At 37.0% G+C, this 27,444-nt stretch overlaps 1 protein-coding gene across 15 annotated transcripts in view; it reads right to left on the minus strand.

Annotated features, from left to right (window-relative positions):
• The window catches only part of LOC101893897 (trithorax group protein osa), a 143,115-nt gene that overhangs the window by 6,374 nt on the left and 109,297 nt on the right, over positions 1-27,444 (minus strand). For 8 of the 15 annotated variants that reach the window (XM_059122710.1, XM_059122713.1, XM_059122715.1 and 5 more), the window contains 4 exons: positions 2,445-2,601; positions 1,240-2,376; positions 993-1,177; positions 634-915 (listed from right to left, as the gene is read on the minus strand). In XM_059122710.1, the coding sequence (XP_058978693.1) occupies positions 634-915; positions 993-1,177; positions 1,240-2,376; positions 2,445-2,601 (1,761 nt within the window). Of the gene's footprint in view, positions 1-633; positions 916-992; positions 1,178-1,239; positions 2,377-2,444; positions 2,602-2,678; positions 2,797-3,534; positions 3,669-7,448; positions 7,716-27,444 lie in introns of those variants that run through there. The other 7 variants (XM_059122714.1, XM_059122716.1, XM_059122712.1 and 4 more) reach the window with 5 other exon arrangements.

A 27,444-nucleotide genomic window follows, 5' to 3' on the forward strand; every position in this document is an offset into this window, starting at 1 on the left:
GAATTGATGGACATTTCATAAACAAATATATGAAGACGGAATTGGAATGGCATGAAATAGTTGAATTTAAAAAAGGAATGTTAACTGTTTGTTAGTCATAGTGAAGGGAGCATTTGATCTCAAATAGTGGAGAATCTATGAATTTATAGACATCACAGTCACCCTTCAAGCAAATCTTGTAATAAAGGCTTTGAAATTCCATCAAAAATCAAGATATAAAACATGCAGTGAAATTAAAAGAAATGTAGGAATGTCTCCATGAAATGAAATATAAAACTAAAAATGCAAGCAATTTTAAAATACATTCACATAAAAATGAAAAAAATGAAAAATAAGAATAATGGAAAAATCACATGCAAATCGCTCCAATAGAGTACTCAACAAGTAGTAAAAACACTACAGTATAATAATGTATTTGGTACTTAATCGTGGACTATTTTTAAAAACTAAATGTTTTTTTTTTTTTTTTTTGGATTCACTACATTGTTTGCTTGTGGTTGCTCTTTTTTTTTTTTGGTTGGATTATGGTGATTTACGTATGGTTTTTGTTTTTGATATACTTGGATTTTTTTGTGGGGAGGAATTGCTAGTAAATCTAGAAAGAAGTTAGTAAAAGGAAATTTGCTACGGCACCTTGCATACCTCGACGAATCCGCCTCGTTCCTTTACATACAAATATAACCTGTAAAGATCGAGGGGTTGTTTCGAGATGGTTGGACAGGTTGTGATGGGTGTACGCCTCTCGTCCATAAATGCTCTCAGCTTGTCTAGCCAAACACGACGCTCGGGATTGTCGTCCATTTCATAGAGCTTACATAGGCTATCGGATTTTTTGGCTGAAGTTGGAGCTGTGGTGGGGCCAGCTGTTGGTGTTGCACGAAATGTTTCCGGCTGTGGAACGTGACTATTGAAACCCTGTTGTTATGAAAAAAGAAATGAAAAACATTTAATCGCTATTCCATATAAATATTTCCTTCTTCATTTTCACTTACTGGACTAGCAGGTGTTCGTGCCCAATTGGGAGGGGAATTCATTTCGTAGTCTTCACCAGGATGGCCGGGATGGGCACCTGCACCAACACCACCAGGTGATGTGCTAGGTGGTGCCAAATGGCTCTGGCCGTAAGGATCATTTTTACGAGATTTTGGAGTAGTGCATTGGGGATCTTCAGCTGATGCTATAAAATAAGAACATTCTCATTATGATATTCTGTGCGAAACCATGTCACATTTCACTTACCTGCCGAAGCATTGGATATTGTGCTTTGTTGGCTAGCATCATCCATTGGTGTTCCATCTGGACCGGTTGTGACTACAGATGTGACTGGATGTTGTGATGGTCCTGAGGCCGATCCTGATGAACCCGAGCTCAAACCATTGTCCTGTGAAATGTGGTCTGGTGGCGGTGGACCGCCTCCTTCACCACCACTGACACCACCAGCCATTATTGATTGCGGTGGAGTTGTGGGTGGAGGTCCCATGGTTGTTGGTCCGTGTGGAGGACCCATGTGATGGGGTGGACCCATTGGAATGCCAGGATGCATACCGGGACCATTACCGTAACCTTGAGGCGGACCACCTGGTGGCCCACCGCCCGGATAACCACCTTTATGCTGCAAATGTTGTTTTAAATAATTCAGCGGACGGGGCGAACCACTACCCTGGGGAGGAGGTGGCGTTGCTTTGCCCTGGATATGATTACCCATGTTGGGAGCACCAGGTGCACCTGGACCTCCGGGACCAGGTCCGCCTTGCTGTGGCGATGGCGGTACCCAATTTTGATAGGGCGGATATTGGCCACTATGATTTGGCATGGGTCTGGCGCCAGGATACTGTTGTGGACCACCGGGTGGCATGCTATTGACCGATGAAGCCTGACTTGATGGCGGTGGTGGTGTAGAACCATAAGCACCAGGCGGATATTGCGGTCGTGGCGGGTAGCTACCTTGAGAGTATTGTTGAGCTTGTTGCGGCGGTGGAGGTGGATAACCGGAGTGCATACCCTGCGGTCCAGGGCTTTGACCACCCATTTTATAGCTGCCATGCATATGAGGCGGTAGAGGATAACCCTGAGCACCACCACCTGGCCCTTGGGGCGGCGGTTGTGATCCTATACTATTCTGATTCGATAGCGGTGGAGGTTGTTGGCCACCGCCGGGTGGACCGCCACTGCCACTGGCAGCTGAGGTAGGCGGTCCTTGTTGAGGTGAATTACTAGCTGAAGACGAAGAGTTTGGAACTCCAGGACCTTGCTGAGATTGCTGTTGCTGCTGTGCCGATTGCTGAGATGGGGGTGGTGGGGGTCCACCACCGGGTTGCTGCATTGGACCACTACTAGATTGATTACTAGAAGGCCGTGAAATTGGATGATTTTGGGCTAATGAAAAGAAAGCAGTTGTTAATAAATAATAGCAAGAGGCCACAAAGTTTCACCAAAGTACTTACCGACTGCCGGTGACATGGAACGTGAACCCGAGGATCCCGTTGGCGAAGGTGTGGGACGCATTACTTGTTGGGGATTGGGAGTACCTGGTGGACCCGAACCTAAGCCGCTATGGCCGCCACCACTGGAACTATCATTACTATTTTGACCAATAAGCTCCTGAAAGAATATCAAAAGGAAAAGTAATATGTTAGTATTACATGGCCAGTTGGAAATAAATATTCGATTTTCAATACTTTGTATAAATTTTCAAAATGCTCCCAGGGTAAAACTTTATTCATTTTCTTTTGTTTGCTTTTTTTATTCTTTATTGTTTTTCTAAATACAAACAAAACAGAAGCCGCTATCAAAAATCTTGTTACGTTCCAAAACAAAAAAAAAAAAGGTTTTTTCAAAAAATTTAAATTCAATTAGGAATAAAATATTTTTTGACAATTAACATGTGACGGCAAGTGCTACAGTAGAAAAAATAGGCAGAGGCAACTGAAATGGAGTTTCAAAAAATGATATATTTTGCTTTTCAGACAGTAAATTGTTTTGTTTCTGCAATATTAAAGGAGCCGAGCGAGTGGACCAAGAAAAGATGTATCTCCCAATAAACCTTTGGCCACTTAAATCGGAACACTTGGTACACTATCACAATCCTAATAACAATCATTTTTGTAAAGAGGAAACCCAAACATTCCAAAAATGTAATTCACAAGCAAAGAAGAAGAAAGAAACGCCACCATCATCATCATCACACCAGTGTGTCATTGCATGCCAAGATACATGGCGTAAACACACAGCAATTATTTACACAAACAAAAAAAAAACGTAATAAAAAAGAGGAAAACAATAAAATAATGAGCAAATATAATGTGATGAAGACAACAATAACATTGGAAAATAAAGCCGGCCGGTGTTTTTCAGCATTTTAGTATTATTTTTCTCTTGTTATGAAGTTTTTTTTTTTTTCGTCATTATTATATTTACACACACAAACTATTCTACCAATTCAAGCACACACACTTACAAACAAAACACTCACAACATTAAGTAAAATGTTAGCATTGGTTTTGCGCTGCAAATCTCCACACGAAATTTACGTACAATATTTTAGCTTTAGAATAGAATTTCCCCAAAAGTAAAGTGTCTTATTTTTCTCTTTTTTCTTCTCCAATTGTTTGTTGCACCCACACTGCCAATAGAATTTTTTTATTCACAGAAAGCCGTACGAGGGCTGTTTCGTGGTTGGTCGTAGTAAACAGTATGGCTGGCTGGCTGAGCGCGAGTACTGGTTACTTGTGGCATAACAAGTACTCTGTCATATGGAATTCTTTTTTGCGTCGTAGTGAAAGAATCGCCTTATGCAAAAGCGCCGTAGTTTTGGTGAATATATATTTTTTTAAATAAGATTGTTAGCCAAATTTAGTTAATAATAAATGGTTCATTGGTACAAATTGAGAGAAATTAATTAAGAGAGAGAATATTAAGCACATGAATTGATGTACATACTATTTCAACAGAAGATGTAGAACAAATGTAGGGAGATATCAAAAAAAATATTTCGTTGTTTATTTATAAAATAGTTTTTATTCTTTGAAGGCACAATTTAAAATATTTTTAATTGCAGTTCATAATTGAAGGAACTTATTTAGTTAAGAGAAATATAGCTTACATGTAACCCATGGTACAAGAAAATAGGTAGATGCATAACAGCTTGGAACATTGATACGTCAAAATTCTAAAACAGATTTATAAATAATATAATATGCATTTTTTAACAATTTTTGCAATTTTCAATTATTTTCCTTTCAATATTTTCAATTTCAAAATCAGTTTGACAGTTCATTGTCCCAGCAGCTGTGTTGATGCGACTACCTGTATTCTTCTGCCATGCATGGCAAATTCTCGCATTCGATCGGAATGAATTTGAACAACTACACTATAGCTTCACTATTCATTGAACTTTTCGGTAGATATCAAATATTAGACGCCAGATGTTTTTAACAAACAAATTGATTTCGATATCGAGAATACAAGTATTTTTAGACCATGAATAAGTAAGTTAGAATAGAATGTTCATAACCTAATTATTTTTTCACCGAATCTACTAATGTTTAGGATAAATACATATGTCCTGACATGTTGACATAATGTAAAGTTATTTGGTATCAAGACGGCATGATTTTATATAAAGAACCGCATGCTGATGACACACAGCACGAGGATTCCAAATATATAAATATGCCAAGCACGTGAAATATAAAAAAAATCCCCTTTATTATTTTTTTCGCCTTTGTTGTTGCGGTTATAAATCAGGTTTCGAAACCAAAACAACAACAAGAACACCACATTGAAAGAATCACCATCAAGAGGATGGATGCCAAAAACTCGTGAGAGGAAGAAAAAAAAAAAACAAAAACTCAAGCACAAAGAACTTGACCCACTTTTCAATTTTAATGCAGCACCGTCACAAAAGGGTGGTGAATGATATGGATACGACGACGTAAATACAATTATTTGCCACAATCTTTACGTCTTCATGAGAATTAATACGAAATGTGTTGTTGTTGTAATGAAAAAGGGTTTGATGGATGAAAACAATGTAAAAGGATTAAGCAATAAATAAAAAAAAACATCACATAAAAATACTGACAAGGAGGAGTAAGCTATGGTGTAATTATTTAAGGTACCTGTAAGGATGGATGGGGAAAGTTAGCCAACCTTGATGTGAAAAATCAAATCTAATTAAATAGACCAAGAACAGGGCAAATATAGATTTATTTGCCCTGTTCTTGGTCTATTTATTTAGACTAAAGGTGAGCTTGAAGTCTTCGCATTGTATATTTTGTGACATATCATAAAGTGATGCCAAAGCCGCGTTCACATTCTGCGGTCGTTTCCCTTTATAATTGATATTCCTAGCTATGATTCCAAGCTGCTTGTGTACCCTCACCTTAAGATAAAGAATTCCTTGGAATTTAAAATACGCTTGGCATGGAAATTTTTTTTCCTCGTTTTCAATTCCACTGACACTGACAGTTGGTAATAAAATTAATGCGTTACTACTGTGACTTTGTAATAATTATTCATTGAAACAAAATTGATCCAGCGTTACAATAGGAAGCTGAAAGAAGCTATTTACCATTTACGAAACTAACGTTTATTATTAACAAAATTGGTAACAAAATTTGTTTTAAGTTTCACCGTTAGATTACATACTTGTCATGTGTCATAAATAAGTAGCTGTGTTGCCAAGAATCTAAATTACACAAGTCATGTACACACTATCAATCCATGGACTTACTACAAAGAGAAACAGAAAATTGACATATAATAAAAATTAATTTTTGGGAGAGAGGTGCTGAGAAAATCGAACCTTTCATGAAAAAGTGCTGTTCTATAAGTACAAAAATGCCTGTCTATTTTTCACAGTGACATTCACTTGAAGAGTTCTTTTAAAGAGCAAGGCTACATGTCTAACACTTTGAGGAAGTTAAATGTTAAAGTTAGAAAGTTTGTACTGCAGGAACAGAGGCTTAAACAAAGGGATCCTAAGTATTTAGGTCTTAATTATTGACAAAAATCATTATTAATTTTTGACAGATGTAATTCAATAGATTACTATTACCCAATTGCAACACAACATTTTATTACTTTCTTTGACATCACCGCAAGTTTATTCTTGGATGTTCACTAATAAAGCAAAAAAGTGGAGTAAAATTAAGAAACATGTTCCATGGTATGTACCCCATTTCAAATAGTGAAAAACAATGTAAATTTCATATGATTTTCGAAAATCTAATTAAATAGGTACCCTCGGATCATATGAGGAGGCAACAGCAGGAGAGACAATAAATGCGAAACCCACACCCCCAATTACTAATGACTTGCACTAATTAACAATACTACAATCATCGTCATCACGTGCAGTTCGAATAAGAAATAAACAATAATCCTATCAAATAATGAATAAACAATTAGCCAGATATGAATGAATCAACCCAACAAAATAGGAAAACATATTTTAAATAATGAAAAACAACAACAATAACGACACACTAACCGAACGATACACATACCGATTTGTATCTACGGTTCATACCACCATCATCATCAGTAGCAGCAGCGCGGTGGTAAACAAGCAAATCTAGACTCTCAAGTTCAATGTCCACAAACGAGGAACAAAAAAGAGTGAAAATAAATTAACAAAAAATAATATGCAATGCAAGAAAAAGTCATATTAAGATGCAATAAAAAATCACAGTCAGTCACCAAACATTACTCAATAATGCTGATGACGACAGTGCCAAAGCAAAGCCAGCGGAGGCGGCGACGCCGGCGATCAAACTGATACAACAATGAATAATGACAAATAGCAAAAACAAATACATTGCCTAATCAATTGTTGCTGCTGACGTCGAAATGACAGCGATAACAACATGAAAAAACGACAACGGGTCTTTAGCGTTTTTCCATGACTTTCCCCTTTTGAGATATAGAAAAGAGAAAAAAATGTTGGCAATAAAAACACAGCATTCAACAGATAAACAAAATTCATTGTTAAATGCCAACATTTACACCCTCTCCCGCGCACACACACTCAGAAAAATGCTAAATAGCTATCAATTTTGTTTTTATTATTTTTTTTCAGCACAACTTGTCGGAAGGAAGTATGGCTAAGCAGCATTACGAATGTGTAGATTATAAATTATTTGTTTTGAAAAAATTCCCACACAAAGAAAAACACTTAAAGACCAACCATCGATCTGTATGAAGAAAACAAAACAACTACAACAAAATGTAAAAATGGAATCAAAAGACGGGCTGGTCGACGATTTTGTCAGTCAACATTTCCCATTTGCCATATTTTTTCTTTCGCTGTAAACACTGCTGCAGCATTCCACTTGCACGAGATGGAAAAAAGGCGCGCAAGAGATACCACGGCACCACCGTCAACATGCCACATGAATTTAAAACTACTTGTTGTTGTTGGTGTAACCATATAATTTGGCACTGACATTTCTTTCGAAAAACAACATTCAAAACTCAAGCACGTTGCTCTTTTTTTTTTTTTTGCTTTCTTCTTCTTTTCAACCGGATTCTTTTTATCTTTTTGTTTCTGTTTTCTTTTCATAAAACACAACATTCAAAACACGTCTGCCGTCTTTTTCTTAGAATAGAGCATGTTTTTTTTTTTTGCTTTTCGTATGGAAATTAAAACGAAATTATATCAAAAAAAATTACGAGAATTATTTTTACGTGCTTCTAAAAAACCGAGCTAAACTTCAACTAAAGCTCCCTCTCCTCTGGAAAAAACATTTCACTTGCAATGCGCGGCTAGCACACACACTCAAACACACATGATACGATAGCGCGCACATATGACCGCCACCGATATACGAGGAGAAACGTCGTCGTCATTCGTTGTGTGGTGTGGTGTGGTCGGATCGGTCTGGGACAGAGACACGGCGGAGCGCGTGAGAGTGCAGCAAGTGTATAGAAATGGGGGGAAATACAAGTAGCACACAAACACAGGGTGCGACGCGATACACTCTCCCTCATAATGTACAAATTTGTTATTGTTTCATTTCGAAAATACAACAAAAAAACGTATAGAAATTAATAATAATATTCACAGTGGGACCTCATACACATACAAACCATGCACACGCACACATCTTTCGTTCAACTCACATGAATTTATTTTGTTTAACAAAAAAATATGTGAGCAACAAATTTACTTAACCACCGCCTCACGCTCACTCTCCTACCCACCCGCCCAGCCAACCGCTCTCATCGATATTGAGGTTGAAATATTTTTTCGTTGGTAAATAAAATTCCAATAAATAAATTATAGAAATATCGGTAGGTAGGTAGGTCGACTGGTATTAGCCATTACAACAGAATCAATAAAGGCTGGGAACCTAAGCAATCAAAAGAGGTTTTTGTATACGACCCTCCCTCTTAGAGGAAGGTACTTACAACTTCAAATAGATTACAAAAAAGACTAATTTTATCCTGAGGTTTATAGGTATTTTCAAGATATAGGGAGATTTTATGTGAAATATGGAATTTAAAAATATTTTTTATGTAATTACTGTGCATGTCTGACAGGATCCTTTGCAGAAAAGCTTGGGTTCCTTTGCACTTTATTTTGAGGCATTTGTCCCTCGGAAAAGTTTAAACTGCCATCGTTGAAATTAATTTTTTCCTTATGTGTCAAGAGCACAGAAAAATATTGGATCTTTCGCTGTACCATGGTAGAAGAATATAGGTAGACTCATCGACACAGCTGCTGGGACAAGGAACTGTCAAACCAATTTTGGAATTGAAAATGTTGAATGAAAAATTATTTAAATTTGTAAAAATTGTTAAAACGCTGATTATAATATCCTCCGAATGACGTCGTATAAGAAAACATATAAAAATATACTTATATTTGAAAAAAAAAAAATTAAAATTTTTCGATATATTCCCAAGCGTAGATGCATCTACCTGTATTCTTCTACCATGCTCTGTACGCAGCGTGTAACTTTATCTTTTTAAGGCGCATGTATATCTTTATTATTTCGCAAGACTATCTGTAACACGGCCATAGGCAAAATTTCATATTAAAGTTTATTTCATATTCGTCCTTTACTTGAACTAAATGTAATCACGACTTTGACAGACTACTAGGTTCAGTGGTTCTTATCTGTGAATCAGTAGTTCAATTCAAGTTGCATCTTTCATGTGCAGCCTACATCACATTCGTTGAAAGTGGGCTACACATTATCGATCACGAATGGTTTTTGGCACAATCCCCTGATTTCCATGTCACATTCGACTGGAATTTTAAAAAAATATTTTGCCAGAACCATTTTTGGCGATGCCTATGTGTTTTTCTAACAGATGTTCTGTTAGCGTTTACATGGAACGTGTTTTATTTACATAATTACTCTATTAAACTAAAATAACTCTCCATTAGTTAAGAATAGGTTTGACGTGTGACCACAAACGTACGACCTTAATTCAGACATGAGCATGCACCAATATTAAAGTTGATGTCATTTTCTCTTAGTTTTTATAAAATACCAACAAATCAAGTTGAAGATATTTTTTAATTCTTTATTTGATTTGTAGAAAGTGTTGATTATTTTTTCCTTATTTTGTTCTCCTCTGCATAATTGACAACGTTTCAGAACATACTTGATCACTTGCATTTAAAAATGTTGCTAACCATAGCAACTATACTGTTCTCTAAAGGAAAAAAACCCCTTCCAAGATGTTATGATTTGTTTGAATACCCACAAGCAGAAAGAAGGACACACCACTTAAAATTCTAAAAACAAGCTAGGATAAAGATGACGATGATGATGACAATAGCAATAACAAATTTCAAGTGACCCATAAAAATGCCGCAAAAAGAAGTGCTGCAGTAAAGTAAAATGAAAACATTAAAGTCACAAACAAAAAAAAGAAGCACAAAAAAACATGCACACAGTCGTTTTCCCTACACACACAGACCTTCAACGTCACACAGATTAGAGAGGTTCGTTGGGCACAGCACTCTTATAGGAATCATAGAGTATCTTCCTGTGAACGTTTTCTGTTGATTTCAGCAAGAAAAGAAAACATTGGTAAATTGAATGTGCCGCAATACAGCGGACGACAGATGAGGATGGCTATGTGAACGACGAACAGAACACATAAATGCAATCATAAACAAAAACAAACGAAAGAGTCGAGTCAGTCATCAAAAGTCAGCTGTTGATGGTGAGGGGAGCAAACACAAAAAAAAAAAAAAAAACGGCATGTCACAATTTAACGATGGTCGTTACAAAAGTAGAGTACCCCCAGTCAGTCAAATCCATTTTCGATTCGAATTTTTCAAATCCAATCAATATTAAACAAAATACAGCAACAATAATATCTGTGATAGACACTCGAAGAAGAGATATGAAGAAATAACAAAATCCATCCACAACGAGGCGGCGGGAACGTAGCCAACAGAGCCGTCGTCATCGTCGTCGTTGTCGATTAACAAGAAACTCATTTGGTATTTCTAAAAGAAACCTCAAAGTAAAATATGTACGAATGAACAACAAAACACACAATGCACACATACACACTGACATTCATCCACGCCAGCAGATACACAACAGGCAAAGTTAAAAGCCAGTCAGGCAGCCAAGCCATTAAATGAGACGAATGTACAAAATTATAAAATGAACGACGACTACGACGAACCCAAAATCAAACGAATGTACGAACAGGCCAGCAGGCACAGAGGGGATGGAACAGCCAGCCAACCAGCCAGTACAAAACCAAATGAAGTGTTATTAAGAAACAGACAGAGCGAGGAACACACAAGCAATCAAATCCAAAGGCATGGCGATGGGGTGCATGTGATGATGGCAGGAGGGCAGAGGGAGTTGGAAATAATGTAAGTATGCAAGCAAGCAAACGACGAACACACTCGTCGCAGAGAGAGTCGGTCACATGGGCGAACACACAGCCGGTCAGACCGACATAACGGCAGACAATCTGTCACGTTAAGTAAAGTAGATTGGGTTTGAAAAACACACAACGAATGCCAAACCACATGCTCTTCTCATACTGTTTCCCTCCTTTCTTACCACTCTCTCACAATGATTTCTAGTTCCACTCTCTGAACTCCCCCTTTTGAAAACAATTTTACACACAAACACACTGTGTGTGGCAGAACTGAACACAGCCAAACATTCATGAGAAAATCAACAACAACAGCAGCGGCAGCAGCAACTAAATAAATTGACTCGAATTGTATGACGACTACGAAGAACACTACGGCGACGACGAGAAGTAAGATTATGGCAGCAGGGCGACAATGCAAAAGTATATCTATCTATCTATCGGGCAGAGCAAGCAGCAAATGTGGGGAGGAAGAGCCAAATAAAATGTCTCAACAAAACACAGCACTCTAAACGTCGTGGTATGGTTCGGTTGGTTGGGTTGCCTGGGTTGTTTGTGGTGCCAAGAACAAGATGAAGACGCAAAACAAAACCAACCAAGGAGAAGACGAAAAAGAACAAGCAGCATACATTTATTTTAGTCGTCGACTCTACATTGGAAAAACGATGATTGCGTTGAACAAAATACCCCAGAAGAGGGTCGTCGTCGGTGGGGGAGGAGAGCAACGGATGTTATATCAAAGAATGAACATTAAGGAATTAACAAACACTTTCATACACACAAAGGCTGAGAAACTCTCTCCCCCTGCAAAATTTAGGTGCAACATAAATGGGGTATAGATGAAGAAACCTGAAGAAGCAATGAAATGAAAATTGTGCTACACAGCAGAGAGCAGCAGCAAGAAAACCCTTAAACGAAATATGTACGTCGTTAGTTTAGTGAAACCATTGCAAAGGACGGGCGGAGGGAGGAAGGGAGCATTGTCGAAACAACACAGCACAGCAATGACTTATAGATAAGAATTACCCAAACCCCAAAGGAGCCGCACACACAACAAAAAGCGAATCGAAGTCAAAGTTGCAGCTAGGGCAAAAACAGGGATGGATGATGGCAGATATCTGGAAAATACTTTGAACGAACGAACGAACACATTATTTAGAAGTTTGATATTGACAAAGGGTGGCAGGCAGGCGGCGGTGTGGTTTGTTTTCTCAAGTTGAAAGTTGGCGGTGGTGGGTAGTGTTGGCCATGGGGATAAGAATAAAAGCAGGCAAGTTGTTTGCCGGCCGGCTGGCTGTTTGGTTGGTCGCTCCGTCGGTTGATGGTAAGTTTGACTGACAGTCTCAATTGAATTCATTCCATAATAAATAAAAGGACTACTTATGAAATGAATGAACGATGGGTGGGACGGGGGATAGGTGAAGGTTGGAAGAAGAATAACTTCTTTGTTGGAAATTGAGTATTGAACCAGAGTAAGACCGTTGGGTTAGGGTCACACACAACGACGAACGAAAGCAATAAAACCACACACTGTCAGTCAATCCAATAAAGTGTACAACAACAACAACAGCAGCAGAGAATGAATGATATGAACGGTATGCATTTTGGGCTCGGCATGGAGCTCTTGATGTTGGGGCCCTCTCTTGCTGGTTTGACGTGGTGGTATGCTGGTCTAAAGACAACATAGCGTGCATATGGATGATATCTTCTTAGTGATTTGTGTTCGCACAGCATTTGGTGTGTTGTCCAACTGAAGGAATTGCCGGCTCTAAATTCACCCACATTAAATTTAAATAATTTCAAATCGCAACAACATAAAATGAGCTGATACGAAGACAGAGAGAGAGAGAATGAGATAATGTTCAAATACACGCATGGACGTTTATCATATATTTACAATAATGGGCATTGCATTTGATTTAAATGCACAGTGGGCATTGGTACTAGCTGTATTATCTGATTTAAGTGTCTTTAAGTTACTTCAGACCAAAGCCGAACATTGTATATATTAAAATATATTTTGTAATTATATTACAAAGTAATGAGTAAATGTGAATAGAAACCTGCAATTAATAGCGACAAAAGACTGGTGAAACAGAAAACAAACCGTTCAGTGGACGACCAAGGAAGCTTCAGAATTTTATTCAGAAAGAAGTACAGCAAAATGCCACAAAGACAGCAGAAATACAGCATTTGAAAGAACTTTAAACGACAACGGTTTCCAGAGTCGGAATCCTCGTAAAATCCTTATTAGTAAAAATCCTCCTTATTAGTGTAAGCATTTATCAATGTTCCAACATAAGGGATTTGACTCCTGGAAACGAGTTTTATTTACAGACGAATTAAAATAGACAGGTTTTATCCCGTTAATTGCTTCTTTTATAAAAACATTTTTAATTAGCGGAAAAAAATGGTAATGTTTACCAGGGGGAGGATAATATCCCCACACAAAAATCAAGCGAACTGTTGAGGTTTGTTGGGATTTTCCGAAACCATGGTACTCTTGTCTCATGCAACAGGAGAAAATTATAAATTGCACTTGATGAATTTTCACACACATTTGTCTTGGGTAATCACCAAAAAAGACATTAAGTTCGGAAAAGAAAACATTTTTACCAACCATCCTAGACACAATTCAAACTACTGTGCCAGATGTTAAAGCTTTACGTCAAATAATGGGAGCTGAACCGTGATTTCAACCGACAGAAAGACGGACATTGTTAAATTGTCTTACATTTTATGCTGATCATGAATATATATATACTTTATGGGGTCTGTGACGAATATTTAGAGGTGTTACAAACGGAATGACAAATTTAATATAACCTCCTTTCCAAGGTGGGGGGTATAAAAAATCATTTTTTAATATAGGAATACGTAACTGGCCTTTGAATTTACCAAACATTAAAACGTTTAAAAATAAAGGTCGACTTTGGTTTGTGTTAAAAGAACAAAGCAATAATCGATTTCACGGTCACTAATATTCCGTCGATTTTATTATTTATTTTCATATTAGCCAAAAAGTATACAAAGATCAATGTAATTGTAGTTTTTGGTAGCCATTCTCTTGAGAATGTCCACCAATGGTTATAAATAAAATCGATTCCATCTACAGATCACAATCGGTTTCAGTCGACTTCTGGGTTCACAAGGAAAAAATTGAAAATTAATGTTTACCTAATTGGAGAAAATCAATAGGTCTAAAATTGGATTTTGAACGTAAAAATCGAAAAATCTAAAACCCGACGTTTGCTCCCCACTAAGTATTCCTTTTACAATGTTGGGCCACCCTTCTATGTGTGATAAACTGTGATTTTTTTAAAAAAAATCATTTTCTTGAATTAAATGGTGGTATAGCAATTCAAATGTCAAAATATCCCACTGTGTCTCATCTATCGGAGAAAATAGTAAAATTGCGAGAGTGACATGAGATTAAGAAGAAAACAAAAAAAAAAAAGAAGAAGAAATACATTATACCTCTATTCTTTTTACAAAGTATTAGTAAACTAAAAACAAACTGACAATTTGTCGAACTGAAACGACGAACGAATTGACTAAACGACAAGGTAAATGAACGAACAGACCGACGAAGAATAATATCAAGATACCTTTTCCATGAATATTTTCTCTGGTTGTTTAACGTTCAGTTGTAAAAGGTTGGGGCACAGAGAGGGCTTTAATGCTGAATAACACATTTCAAAAGTAACATTGTTGTAAAGGAGGAATACTAAAATACTTCGACATACTTACAGACATGCAGTCAGTCAGTAAGCCGGTCGCTCTGTCACTTGGTTAGTTAGTCGGTCTGTCAGTCGTAGATACACAAGTAAGAAATACACAGCAACGAAGGCAGACACAAACAAGAAAGAGAAGAGTCTTTATGAAAAGACTACACAACAAATGACGCCGCCATACACAAACGGCAGATTACGACGATGAACAACACCGATGATGATGACGACGACGACGCCGCCGTCGTTCGTTACGAGTCAAGCAAGCAAACGAAAGAAAGAAAGAACCCCACATGCCATTTGTTGTCATGTTCGTGGAAGAGCAAAGGAAATGAGGCGGGACGGAGACGCAGAGGAAAAGAAATAAAGTAAAGAACGAATGGCTCGAACGGTCGGGGTCGCTCGACATGATTTGAGCTGTGAGCGAGCTAGCTGTTCACTTCAACGGAGAATGGTGTGGTATATATGTGTGTGTGAGTTTGTGCCCGGACAGAGTATGAGTTTGAATAACAAAAATCCAAACCAACCGAAGGAAAGACCAAACGAACGCAAACGAAGAACCATTACCAATTTTTATGTAGTCATGCTTTTGATGTGTTGTTTTTTCGACTTTGTCTTTCATTTCGTTTTTTTCCCTCCATGCTTGGGTTTTGGTATGTTCAAAGCTTATGTTAGTTTAGCTGTTATTCTCAGTCGTTGTTGTAATAATGGATTTTGAGAAAAACAGCAACAACAACAACTACAGAAACGTCGACAATAAAAAGAAAAATTAATGCGACACACAAGCTGAGCGCAGAAGGTCTTGGCTTGCTGTGTGTGTTGTTGCTTGGTTGTTGGTATGTTTGGCTTGGTTTGTTTGTTCAGCAATCAGCCTTAGATCCAACACAACCCTCCCCCCCACCACACTCATTCTTTCACATTCGAAAAATGTTGTTAAGCTCTAAGCTGTGTGTGTTTCCATTACACGAACGAACGATATAAAGTGGGGAACCGGCATAACTGAATGTGGGATGGCAGGCAGGCAAAGTTTTTATTTTGCGCGGAAAATTAGATAAAATATCAAAAACAATTTAAATCTTTTTAAAAGAGAATGGACAATTACGAGATGAGGACGATGATGATGATAATGATATGTTGGATTAAGACTTGTTAAGACAGGTCGACTAAATTTCGTTGCCGTCACCAAGATAATGTAATTCGATTTTATGAAATAATCGATAACTAGGTGACAGTTGAATAAGTATCGATTCGATAACCAGCTAAGTAAACATAATTCTTTTATAATGACTCTATTTTAACAAGTATGGTGGATAAAAACGATGCCAAATTTTTGAATATATACATTTTTATTTAAAATTGGAAGGTAAATGTCTTGAAATGACAATTACGAGATGATGACGACACTACACACCGATTATTTCATATCAAACCCATTGCTGCTACAGAATAGATTAAGAATACAGACATTGACTGATTAGAAACTGGGACAGAAGACAATACTAATGTTTTTAAAATGTGTAAAATGTGCGGCGTTTCAAGGCCTCGTTCGTAAAATCTGACAACAAAAGAATATGAATTATCTTCTCCGTTTCTCCAAATTCCACGGAGTTATCCCTATTTTTCTGTTCAATGACCTTATAATGTTCTTCTAATCAAATAGAATCAAAAATCAACCTATAAGTACTTAACCTTCTACTCTGTGATATATAAACTGTGATACAAGTCTGATGTTGAGCCGCTGCCTTATTATATATCGTCGGGCTTTTGTACTATTCAAGCGTTTAAAACCTCTCTACCAGGTGTTCGTGATTTTTTTTATATCCTCACCTATATGGCTACAGAGGGTATATATCATTATTAGTAATGACGCTTTTAAACTCTAGGTCTCTTTGGAACAAATCCGTTTCAGGACAATTGATTTGATTTTGTAATTTCCGTCCGTCTGTTTGTCTGGCTGATAACTCTTCGAAGGTAGTAACCGATTTGATACAAACTTGGTACATCGTAATATTATTGTCAAACTTAGATCGTGTTCGGAGATGGGCAATATCGGTCCACTTCTTCTGTTACCTCCCCCAATAAAATGTCAACATTTTCAAAGAAAATAGTTTACTGCACAGAAAGAGAAAGGATAATCCAATTTTGCTCCAACTTTGCAAATGCCAATATTTGCATCAGTGCTAGGTCAGGTGTGAAAATGGACAATATCGGTCAACTCCATCAAGTACCTCATTCACAATGGGTCAACAACTCTAAAAAAATGTGATATAAGTATCCGATTGTCTTCAAATTACACAAATCACAATATTTTAATTAACTCAATATCTGTTGTGAAGATGGAATATATTGGTCCACTCCTTCTGGTAACTCCGCCACAAGGGTTCAAAATTTTGAATATTCATGAAGCTCATAAAACGCGAAATTATCCTATTCCATTCAGACTTGGCACATCTCAATATTTCCATCAACACAGGATCTGCTATAAAGATGGCAGAGATTGGACCAATCCTTCTGGTACCTCCCACACAAAAAGTGAACTTTTTGAATAACCAAAACGATCATAAAATCAGAAATATGTATCCAGTTCCCTTTATATTTCACACATCCTATTATCTCTGCTAACACAAGATCTGCTGTGGAGATGGGATATATTGGTCTACTCCATCTGGTACCTCTGGTACCTACCGAGGATTGGCATCATTCTCTCTCAAATAAGTAGTAGTTTGCTGAATATTAAAAAAAACGTAATCGATTACGCGGAGCTATGAATATATATTCTATAACCAAAAATTAAAGATATTAATACGAGAATTCTCCAATTTTATATGTCCTTACGGACAAAAATCGGTAAGTTTAAAACTCAAAGTTGTCAATTTCATCGATATCGACTATCCGACAATTTTTTGTTAAATACCAAAAATATCAGCATTTTAAAAATTGATATTGCCGATAAATCTGGTTAATTCCGTCATTAACTTTGTTAGAGAATCGCACTAATTAGTTAGAATATTGCATTAGTTAAGGACAATTATTGATAACAGCAATTTATAATTGCTTATAGTTTTGGTAGTTTCGTCGTTTTCGGTAAGATAGCGAAGAAAATTATGTATTCGTTTAGGTCTACCAAAAATAAATCGGCTATCGTAGTAGTAAAAATGTTTAAATTAAATTTATCGATAACTTTTGTGGGATAAATATCAATTCGATAACCAATCAAGTAAAACCAATGAGTTTCTTCCCTCACATTTACTTTTCCGTGGAAATTTATTTATAAAATCCCATCTAAAAGTGGGGCTTATATGACTTATCCAGCGCCAGGAGGGGTTTGCGTATTCCATCGTCGACTACCACAGTTTCGCAATAAAATTCACTTTCATTTGAAAAGGATACGATTGAGGAGTTTGGTTGAAGCCTTTGTTTGCAAGAAGTCTTCACAACAATGTTGTTGGCGCAGTTGTTGTTGTTTATTTTCTTGCTGTTCATTTCTCAACAATGTGTAAACGTGAAAAGCAACAATGAAAATTGTGGAAATTGTAATGCCTGAAAGTGTTGCGGAAACACGTACACATTTGCCGTCGCTTCGTTTGTTAAATGGGTGGGTGGGTAATCTCTTTTATATTCCACTACTCCTTCTCCACCCACGACGACGACGACAGCGACAACGACTACATCACGCAGCATTAGAGAATGAATCACGTTTTGGTGGCGCTGCCATTTAATCTTATTTTGTCTGGCTTTGTGGAGCAAAAGAAAACGGAAACATGGAGAGCGCGCGCCAAGCGTGTCGAAATCGATATCAAATTGATTTTTATTACATACATATTTCATGTAATGCGGTGGCAAGCAGGCAGGTAGGTAGGTGGAGGATAGTTGAAGTGATTAATTTGAATTTGCCCATCTTGAGAGGAGATAAAAATAGAACAAGGTATTTTTCCAAATTGTTGCTGACAAAAGAGAAGTGCTATTTTCATCTCCAAAAACAAAAAAGTTAATTAAATAGTTAACAATAAAATAAATGTAATTATATTAATAGCTCTCTGCAGCACAAAGCCTACAGGGTGAGATGAAACAACTGCAACCAACTTCAGACTGATGCCATTTTTAAGCCACTCGTTCGACAGCTATTAAAACTGTTCCAGTGGCAGCTCATTATATTGTTTACAAGCATTTTGGTCAGCATTTTCCAAAAAAGAAGTTATTCGTGATGGAATTCAAGCGAGATAGTGTGATTTCTTTATATTTGCATTTAAATGTGAATAAATCGTTTGTGTCTTGTACCATCGCTCGTTACCGTGATACTGGTAGCGTACCCTGACGTCAAGGAAGTGGACGGAAGAAAACAACAACATCAGCAGAAATGGTTCGTAAAGAAAAGAAGCGACTTGATCGAGACCCACGTCGCTGTGGCCGAAAAATGGCTCGTGAGCTGAACATATCGGAATATTCCATTCGGCAATTATTGAAAAATGAGCTCGGGGTAAAGCCATTGAAAGTCCAAAAAGTGCAAGAACTTACACTGCAACAGGAGGAAAATAGACTCAAAAGAGCTAAAGAGTTGATTCGCTTCACCGAAAGTGGTGATCTGCCGAATTTGGTTTTCTCCGATGAGAAAACATTCGTTGTCTAGCAGTTTGTAAACAATCAAAATGATCGTGTTTACTTGCCAGGTCAGCTGAAAATGTGTACCTTCGCTTGGCCACCAGAACTCAAGCGGCAGCCATGGTGATGGTGTGGGCCGCCATAGCAGCCGATGGTTGATCTCCGCTCATATTAATCGACCGTGGCATCAGAATAAATGCCGAATATTATCGCCAAAATATCCTGGAGGGTGTATTAAAGCCTTGGGCATGCAAACATTTTGGCCGCAGACCTGGGACATTCCAACAGGATTCAGCACCATCGCACTCAGCACGCGCTACCCAAGAATGATTACAAAATGAGGTTCCTCGATTCATTTCCAGCGCTCAATGGCCACCAAAATCTCCGGATTCCAATACGTTGGACTATTGTGTCTGGAGTATTTTGGAAAGCAAGGTTGGCACTACAAAATACCACAGTGTCGATCACCTCAAGCAAGCGCTTCGTCGGGAATGGGCCAAAATATCGCAGAGCAAGATTCTGGCTGCGTGTGACGGTTTCATTGGCCGTTAGAAGTCCATAATTCGTGCCAAAGGTAACCAATTCGAAAAATATCTAAACTTATTCAAAAACGTGATGCTATTTCCGACATTTTAGCTTTTATTCAATAAAATTTAAAAAAATGTAAAAATATGGCGTTTGACTTTGTTGCAGTTTTTTTTTTATCTCACCCTGTATATGCCCAAAATGTAAGGATTCTGTAGAATCTTAAGATTTAAAAAAAGAAACGTGATAGTGGGGGAAACTTGTCCCCTCTGTTTAGGTTACTTTGTGAAGTAAACTTTAAAAAAAGCCAACACGCGGTCTTCTTCTTTTAGCTTTATTTTCAGAATCAGAAGTTGAATTTTGCCACGCAGCTCAATTAATATTTTCTCCATCCACCTTTTCTCCCACGCTCTAATTCTTTAGATATCCAAAATAGGGGCCGCAACCATTATCCAGATGTATTGTCCATTTTTGCAGAAATGGTTACTCTTCGGATGACTTCGCTGAGGAAGCAAACATTAATAAACTCAGTACATTCCTGGTATATAAACTACATTAAAAATGTTTGCGGAACAGACGGGCAAACATAACGCGACTTATGAAGAGATTCTGAGAAGTTCATCAAGAGTATCTATCAATCTTCCCTTTTTTCTCTTGCAAGTCAAAAGCAAATCCCAAACACACATAACACTCTGTGCCACAGAGTGGTGGAGTTGGGCATAAAAATAACATTCCTTGCACTTGAATGAATTTCTAGAGAAACAGCTGATTATGTTTCTTTCACCCAATTTTCGAATGCCATGCCGCAGCAGCCCTAAAAAGGAATACAGGTCACAGGAGGCACGTCGATGTGACTATGACGACACACATACAATTTTGTTGGGCACAACAACACTTTTTCACACAAACACACACACACACTTTCAGAAAGTACAATTTTCAACATAATTTAGATTTGTTCTTTACGCACAGCTGACAAGCAAGTGCCTTCATGGGCCCCTTGCTTTTGCCAGTCAGTCAGTCCTCCTAAAAGGGAATCAAAACATATGCATTGTTTCAGTTTTCTCGTTCTTGTTTTTGTTATTGTTTTTGTTATTATTGCTTTCAGGGATAATACCCAACACACCACATTCAGCCATCCTGACTGCTAAGCATAAATGCTCGACAGTAACACAGTATGTCAAATTTGGAAAATTGGACTAACAACATTGACTTTGCCTGCGAAGCGATAACAGCAGCAACAACACCAAAAAGGAGGACTACTTAAGCACGCACAACACGAATGCCAAGCGAATCATGCTGACTGGACTGCCTGGCTGGCTGGCTGACAGGAAGGAAGGCAGGCAGGCATACTGCCGGATTTTGTTCCTTTCGGATTATGGGGAAACGTAGAAAGCGAAATGAAAAATTGTTGCTCAATCGCAGATATGTTTGGCAGAATGTCGAATGGGAAATTAGGGGTGGTGGCATGGAGGATTAGAAATGCGGAAATTATAACAATCGGTAAGTACGGGGCCGGTGTTTGGTATAAAATACGAATGTAACAGAAAAGCAGCAAATAACAAATGAAGTGACCGTAGATCTGATATTTGTAGTCTCTTGAATCAAACCTGAACCAAATAATTCAAGCAAAATTTCTATTTCATCAAAAACGACAGACCTTTTCCTACGACAATGGCACACTTCTCCTTTATGTTAATTGTTTATACGGAATTTGTAGGAAATTCGGTTCTCGGACAACATTCAAATATATATTTTTAAAATTTATTATTCACAAAAGTTTCAAAAGAAAATGATTTCGGTATTTACCTCGTTGAGCATGATAGTTTTATGGTTATTTGATAAACATACCTGAAAATAAAAGTAATAATATAATTAATATCATTGTTTTAACTAATTGTCATATTTACATTTCTTAAATTGTTATGTCAAACATATAACAAAAAATAGAAAAAAGAGCAGTAATTTCCATTTCGGGATAAAAGCCCCACGTAATTTTATCAGGGACCAAGAAGGAACATTTTGGGATTATAGTGTGATTCCGTCTAACTCACTTTCTTCCATGTCAACCTCATAGCTACAGAGTGCATGCATATATCATATGAATCGGAGAAAGGGCCTAATGAAAAAAACGATGTTTTCTAGACCTCTTATTGGACAAAAATTTTTTTGGATGGTTGTAATCGATTTAACCTTTTGTGGGGGATGTACGTTAAGGAGTGGACCGAGAAATTCTATATTCACGTCAGATCTTTGGTTGAGGGAAATATTAAAATGCACCAAGTTTTAATAGAATCGCGGACTTGTATGGCAAGATATGAGAGAGGCCAAAGGATTTGGCCGATATCTATCATCTTCACGCAAGATTTTTGGAGAATCGGGAGCATATTTCAAATTTTATGAGAATTATAATTGTTCAAAGTTCTGACTCTTTGTGGGGGAGGTAGGTACATGATGATCCATTTTCGCACATGACGTAGCACTGATACAAATATTGAGATTAGCACAAAATTGGATGATCCTTTCTTGCTCCAAATTATTTTCTGTGAAAAATTTGACCTTTTGTGGGGGAGGCCCGCTGATTGCCTTCTAAGTTTGATAACAACATAACGATGTATCAAGCTCGGATCAAATCGGGTACTATCTTCGAGAGTTATTGCCAGATAGACGGACGAACAGACAGACACCCATAGATCGAATCCAAATGCCCTGAAACAGATTTGGTCCAACGAGACCGTTATTTCGATTAGGCACTTTTTAGCCGTAGACAATTCGTTGAAAACATCCAATTGTTTCTTATATGAATGTATTTTATGAAAGAAAACAGTTTTTGTTGTTTGAAAACAGTGGCATGCAATCGTTTTTTATATAAAATTTGCTCACATCCGTTCTACTGTATATAGACTTTTATTTGGAACTATATATCCCCAGTGTAGCCCCCGTTTCGCAAGTGGTAAAAAAGGAAAATATTAGAAAAATCATAATTTTTCCTGCGTAATTTCATTAAACTATACAAAGTGTTAGACAGGGAGGTCGGGTCAGTAATAAGAGTATATATCGACTGAAAGAGAAAAGAGTTTAGCGTAAACGCTACTACGCACTTCGCCTTTCCATGCTGCATTAAAATTTCTAGTTCACTAAAGTTTGATTTAAATAAAGTACCGGGAGAGAAGTGCAATATCTAGTGTCGACTTATTTTTTTCGACTACCTTAGTTTTAATGTGTTAATAAATCCCATTAATATTTTAGGTATCGGTACAACCAAAAAAAAAAAAAAATATTGACCAGGAAAATCAATTTGAAGATTACAATAACAATTTTATTTTTATTTAGAGCACAAAAATGTAATTTTGAGACTCGAAGTCTGAATATTATTTTATATTCTATAGCCCTTTAATTATCTAAGAACAAAATCCGAGACTAATACAGTAGAGATTTATGGGGGTTTGGATACATGCGTCGCTGTTATGGACCCTTCAGCTCCATCCAACATCTTTGCACCCATTATTACAGCAAAAGTGTTAAATATTGTTGTTAAAGATTTCAAGATCCTAGTCTCAATTATTCCACACGGGTTTTGATGGCCAGGCAGTTATCTAATTACCAAATTTATTTCTATACATTTTCTAATAATGCGGAACATTTAAGTTGTGTACACAAACAACAACAATAGACAAACAATGTTTCAGAAGGATATGGGAATTTTTTTTTCTCCAAAAACTTCAGGGAGACATTATGAAACTATGTTAAGATTCTATAAAAACAAGAAATTGGAAACAAAAATTTAGAAAACAAGGAACAAACGTGAAATCAAAAAAACACAAGTGCAAACAACAACAAAAACAACAATGTTGGCTTGCACAAAAACAAATCATCACTTAACATCTGTATAAACATATACATCTTTACAAACATGCACATATGGGCAGGGCAGGGGAGGGAGTATGTCGTGCACATTGTAGTTGGCATTCACTACCGACATTGTGTTCTTGTTGCTGTTACAAAGTTCCTACAAGTTGATATTTTTGGTTAACCGCTGGCAAGTACTGGCATGTGTGTAATTTGAAGACCATCGGACGCTTATATCACATTTTATAAGTGTTATAATTATTCAAATTTTTGACTCTTTGATGGAGCGGACGCAACTGGCCTAGCTTTGATGCAAATATTAGGATTTGCAAAGTTGGACCCAAATCGGATTATCCTTTCTCTTTTTATGAAGTAAAATATTTTTTTTTTAAATTTCGAAATTTGTGGGGTAGGAAGGAGTAGAGCGATATTGCCCATCTCCAAACTCGATCTAAGTTTGATAATAATATTACGTTGTACCAAGTTTGCACCAAATGGGACACTCCCATCGAGAGTTATCGTACGCACCAGCCAGTCATACAAACAGGCGGACGGACATCGCTAGGTCGATTCCAAATGTCCTGAAACGGATTTGGTCCAAAGAGACTTAGGGTCTAAAAACGTTTTATCCGTATTAAATGATTTAAACCATCTGCTGAAGGAGTAAAAATGAAAAAAAGACTCTAAATTTTAGCTCAGTTATATGGGCTATACGAAAACGTGGATCTCCTAAGAAGGCGGTTCCTGCTACGAACTCCAATTTCCAAACTTGAAATATTTTTTTTGCAAAAAATGGGTATAAAATAATTAAAATACCGAATATTCCGAGGTATCGTTATATGGGTGCAGAGCCGAAGATGCGAAGATGTAGACCTGTATAGGAAAATTTGTCTCATAGGATGTAGTACCGCCCATTACGAACTCCAAATTCCAAATTAGAAACAAGCCCGATAAAAAGTATGAAACAAATCATCAAATTACCGTCAATCTAGTTGTACAGATACATGGGGGCTTTACCAGAATATATAGTTATATAGTTTTATGGAGTAAAATCGTATCAACCTATTTCATTTCTTTAGGAAACTGGAATTATTTCCACAGATGGACGTACATTAGAAGAATGGTAATCTCTAAAACGACAAAGAATTTTATGCTGATTTTTTTTGCTGAATTTTATGTTGTGCGATCAAAAATGTATATTTTGAGGTGTTACAAACGGAATGATAAATTAAATATGCCTACCACACTATGGTGTAAGGTTTAAGGAAAAGGTATCACAAATAATCTGTATTTTATGCAATTGTCCGGACTAGTAGACTTGCAATAATTGATTTTTTTTGGGAACGTATTTTCAAACTTCAATGTTCCTCCACAGACCTTCACAGTCTTCAACATCCCCCAAAAATATTCGAAACTTAATATTGTAAATTTGTTTATTAAAGTTGCTTGTAATTTTTCTACGAAATTTCCAGCATTTGGCAGAACAAATAGGCAGCACAAGGTGCGTAAAAAGACTTAGCGTTGCCACATTCGCAAATTATTTCTTGTAAATTAAGTGAATCTTCAAGAAATCGAACAGAACAACTATAATTTTAAATCGAACATTGTGTTGATCCTTCATAATAAGTCGGAATCGCCATGAATTTCTTTAAGTCATTATGCTTAAGTGTTCTATATGTCGATTTTGATGATTTTCAAGGTTTTTAGTTTTCATTTTCATGTCCAATATTTAATTTTTTTTTTTTTGAAATTTGTTAATTCAGTTTCATTCTTTTATTAAGATCTTCCTATTTCTTTCCCTTAGAAAATACTTAAACATCTTCTGTTGATTTTCTTGAGACCGAGTTAAATGTTATCCTATTCTCCAGATTTGTCTCATATATGAATGTCATCAATATATATGTAATATGTAAAATCGAGTGGAACTTTTCCAAATTCATACATTCATACACTTCCATAAATTTTTGGGCCCATTAATACGCAACAAGAAAGGAAAAACACGAAAAACTTCCCCAAAGTACGGAAAAAAACCTTCAACGTTTCCGCCTAATCACATTAAATTAATGGCGCTACCACCAAACGATCAAGGTGTATGAGGATGCCTGGAGGATGGGTGGGTGGCAATTGCGCCTAGACCACCACCAAAAGACGTGTTCAATATAAAATACATCACAACTTGAAAAAATATGCCTTCAAACAAGTGTGAAGGGCTAAAAGGAGAAAAACCAAATGCATTGATGATGACAATGCTAAACACACACAAAAAAAAAAAAAAAAAAAAAAAAAAAACAAGTACAACAATTTCCAGCGTAACATAAAATTGGCGGGCAAACTTTTTCTTCAGATGCCATTACTCTTCCCTCTCTCTCGTTTTATCCCTTAGCAAGGTATCCCAACAGCAGCAGTAGAGCAGCATAAAAGATACATTTTACAAGTGGTAAAACATTTGACAGAGCGCAAAAAAAGGAAAACAAAGAAGTGTGCTAACAAAGCCATTAAGGCCTGATTAGGCAACATAAACAAAAATACTCCTTGTGAAGGTACATTTAAAAGGATGAATGGTTAGAGGACGACATAACCGGAACAGACTGCCTCCTCCTCGTTTGACTCAGGTTACAATTTTTGTGTCCCAAACGGTAATTTTTAATAGGCTGGTATTTTACTCTCTCTCTCTCCCCTTTTTTTGTTATTGCCCGAGTTATCAGTCTTTTGGGTACGGCAGTCTGGTGGTCTGCTAGCCACATTAAAGTTCCAAAGTGGGTAGGGAAGGATGGATGGATGGTTTTAAAGGTATGACACCACTGCCGTTTGTGCCCCCATTTCGTAAAAACCATTCGTCGCCGTCGTCGTCGTTGTTGTCGTTTTAGGTCCCAGTGGGTTTTTATTCTTTTTTATGGTATTTTTTTATAATACTCTCAACTTTCATGTTGCTTTTGTTGTCGTTGCTGTTGGTGAGCTTGTTTTGAAATGGGAATTTTGCATGAGAGCATAAATTGATATAAAAATGCCAACGTTCGTTTTGTTCGTTCCTTCGTTCGTTCGGCCGCCGTCATTCATTTTGCAACGTTGTAGGTTTAAATGGCACCAGGGAATGTCAAAAGCTCTGAAAAATACCATCACCGACAACAAGAAAAACAACAACAACAGCAACTACAGTTCATAGTCGTCGTCATCGTATCGCAAAAAGAGAACAGAACCCCTCTTACAACATTAAGGAGAGACACGCTCATATTTTTTTAAGAATGCTGCACAGTGCCTTGCAAAATGATAACGTTGTGATGAAATATATGAGTTATAAATATAATTTAAATTAAAGGTAATCTGTAAAGTTTGTGTTACTATATAAGGGTTATAGGATATTATTGGAGATGTTAGGATAGGATATTATTGGAGATGTTTCAAATATACGTTTTGGCTAAATGTCCTTACGAACCCTATGTAGATGAAAATTTAATTCATGACTTGACGTTTTTCTAACATGGAAATGAAAGTATTTGTCAAAAAAGGAAATGTGTTTGGCATTCTACGATTTTTAGTAGAAGTTGATAAATTAATTTACCGACCTAGCATTGAGTGTCTAGGGGATAAGATCTCCGAAGTAATCAATGTTTCGACATTTTTGACTATTTTATATTAAAAAGTGTTCGTATTTTGTAAATTGGGCTTTTCCCGAAATAGTTTACGAATTTATTTCTAGCTACATCGGTGGGAGAAGGCAAAAATTTGGAAGACACAGCATCCTAATCAAAAAGAGTATCAGGCCCAATTGTGAATAACAATTCCGTGCGGAAATTTTCATATTTCCACTGTTTGCCGCTACAAATATAAATTGTTTTCGAAAAATGATTCCGAGGTACCACAAATGCTCTAAAAATTG

Source organism: Musca domestica, unplaced genomic scaffold (genome assembly GCF_030504385.1).
Source record: "Musca domestica strain aabys unplaced genomic scaffold, Musca_domestica.polishedcontigs.V.1.1 21, whole genome shotgun sequence".
Classification (NCBI taxonomy): domain Eukaryota; kingdom Metazoa; phylum Arthropoda; class Insecta; order Diptera; family Muscidae; genus Musca; species Musca domestica.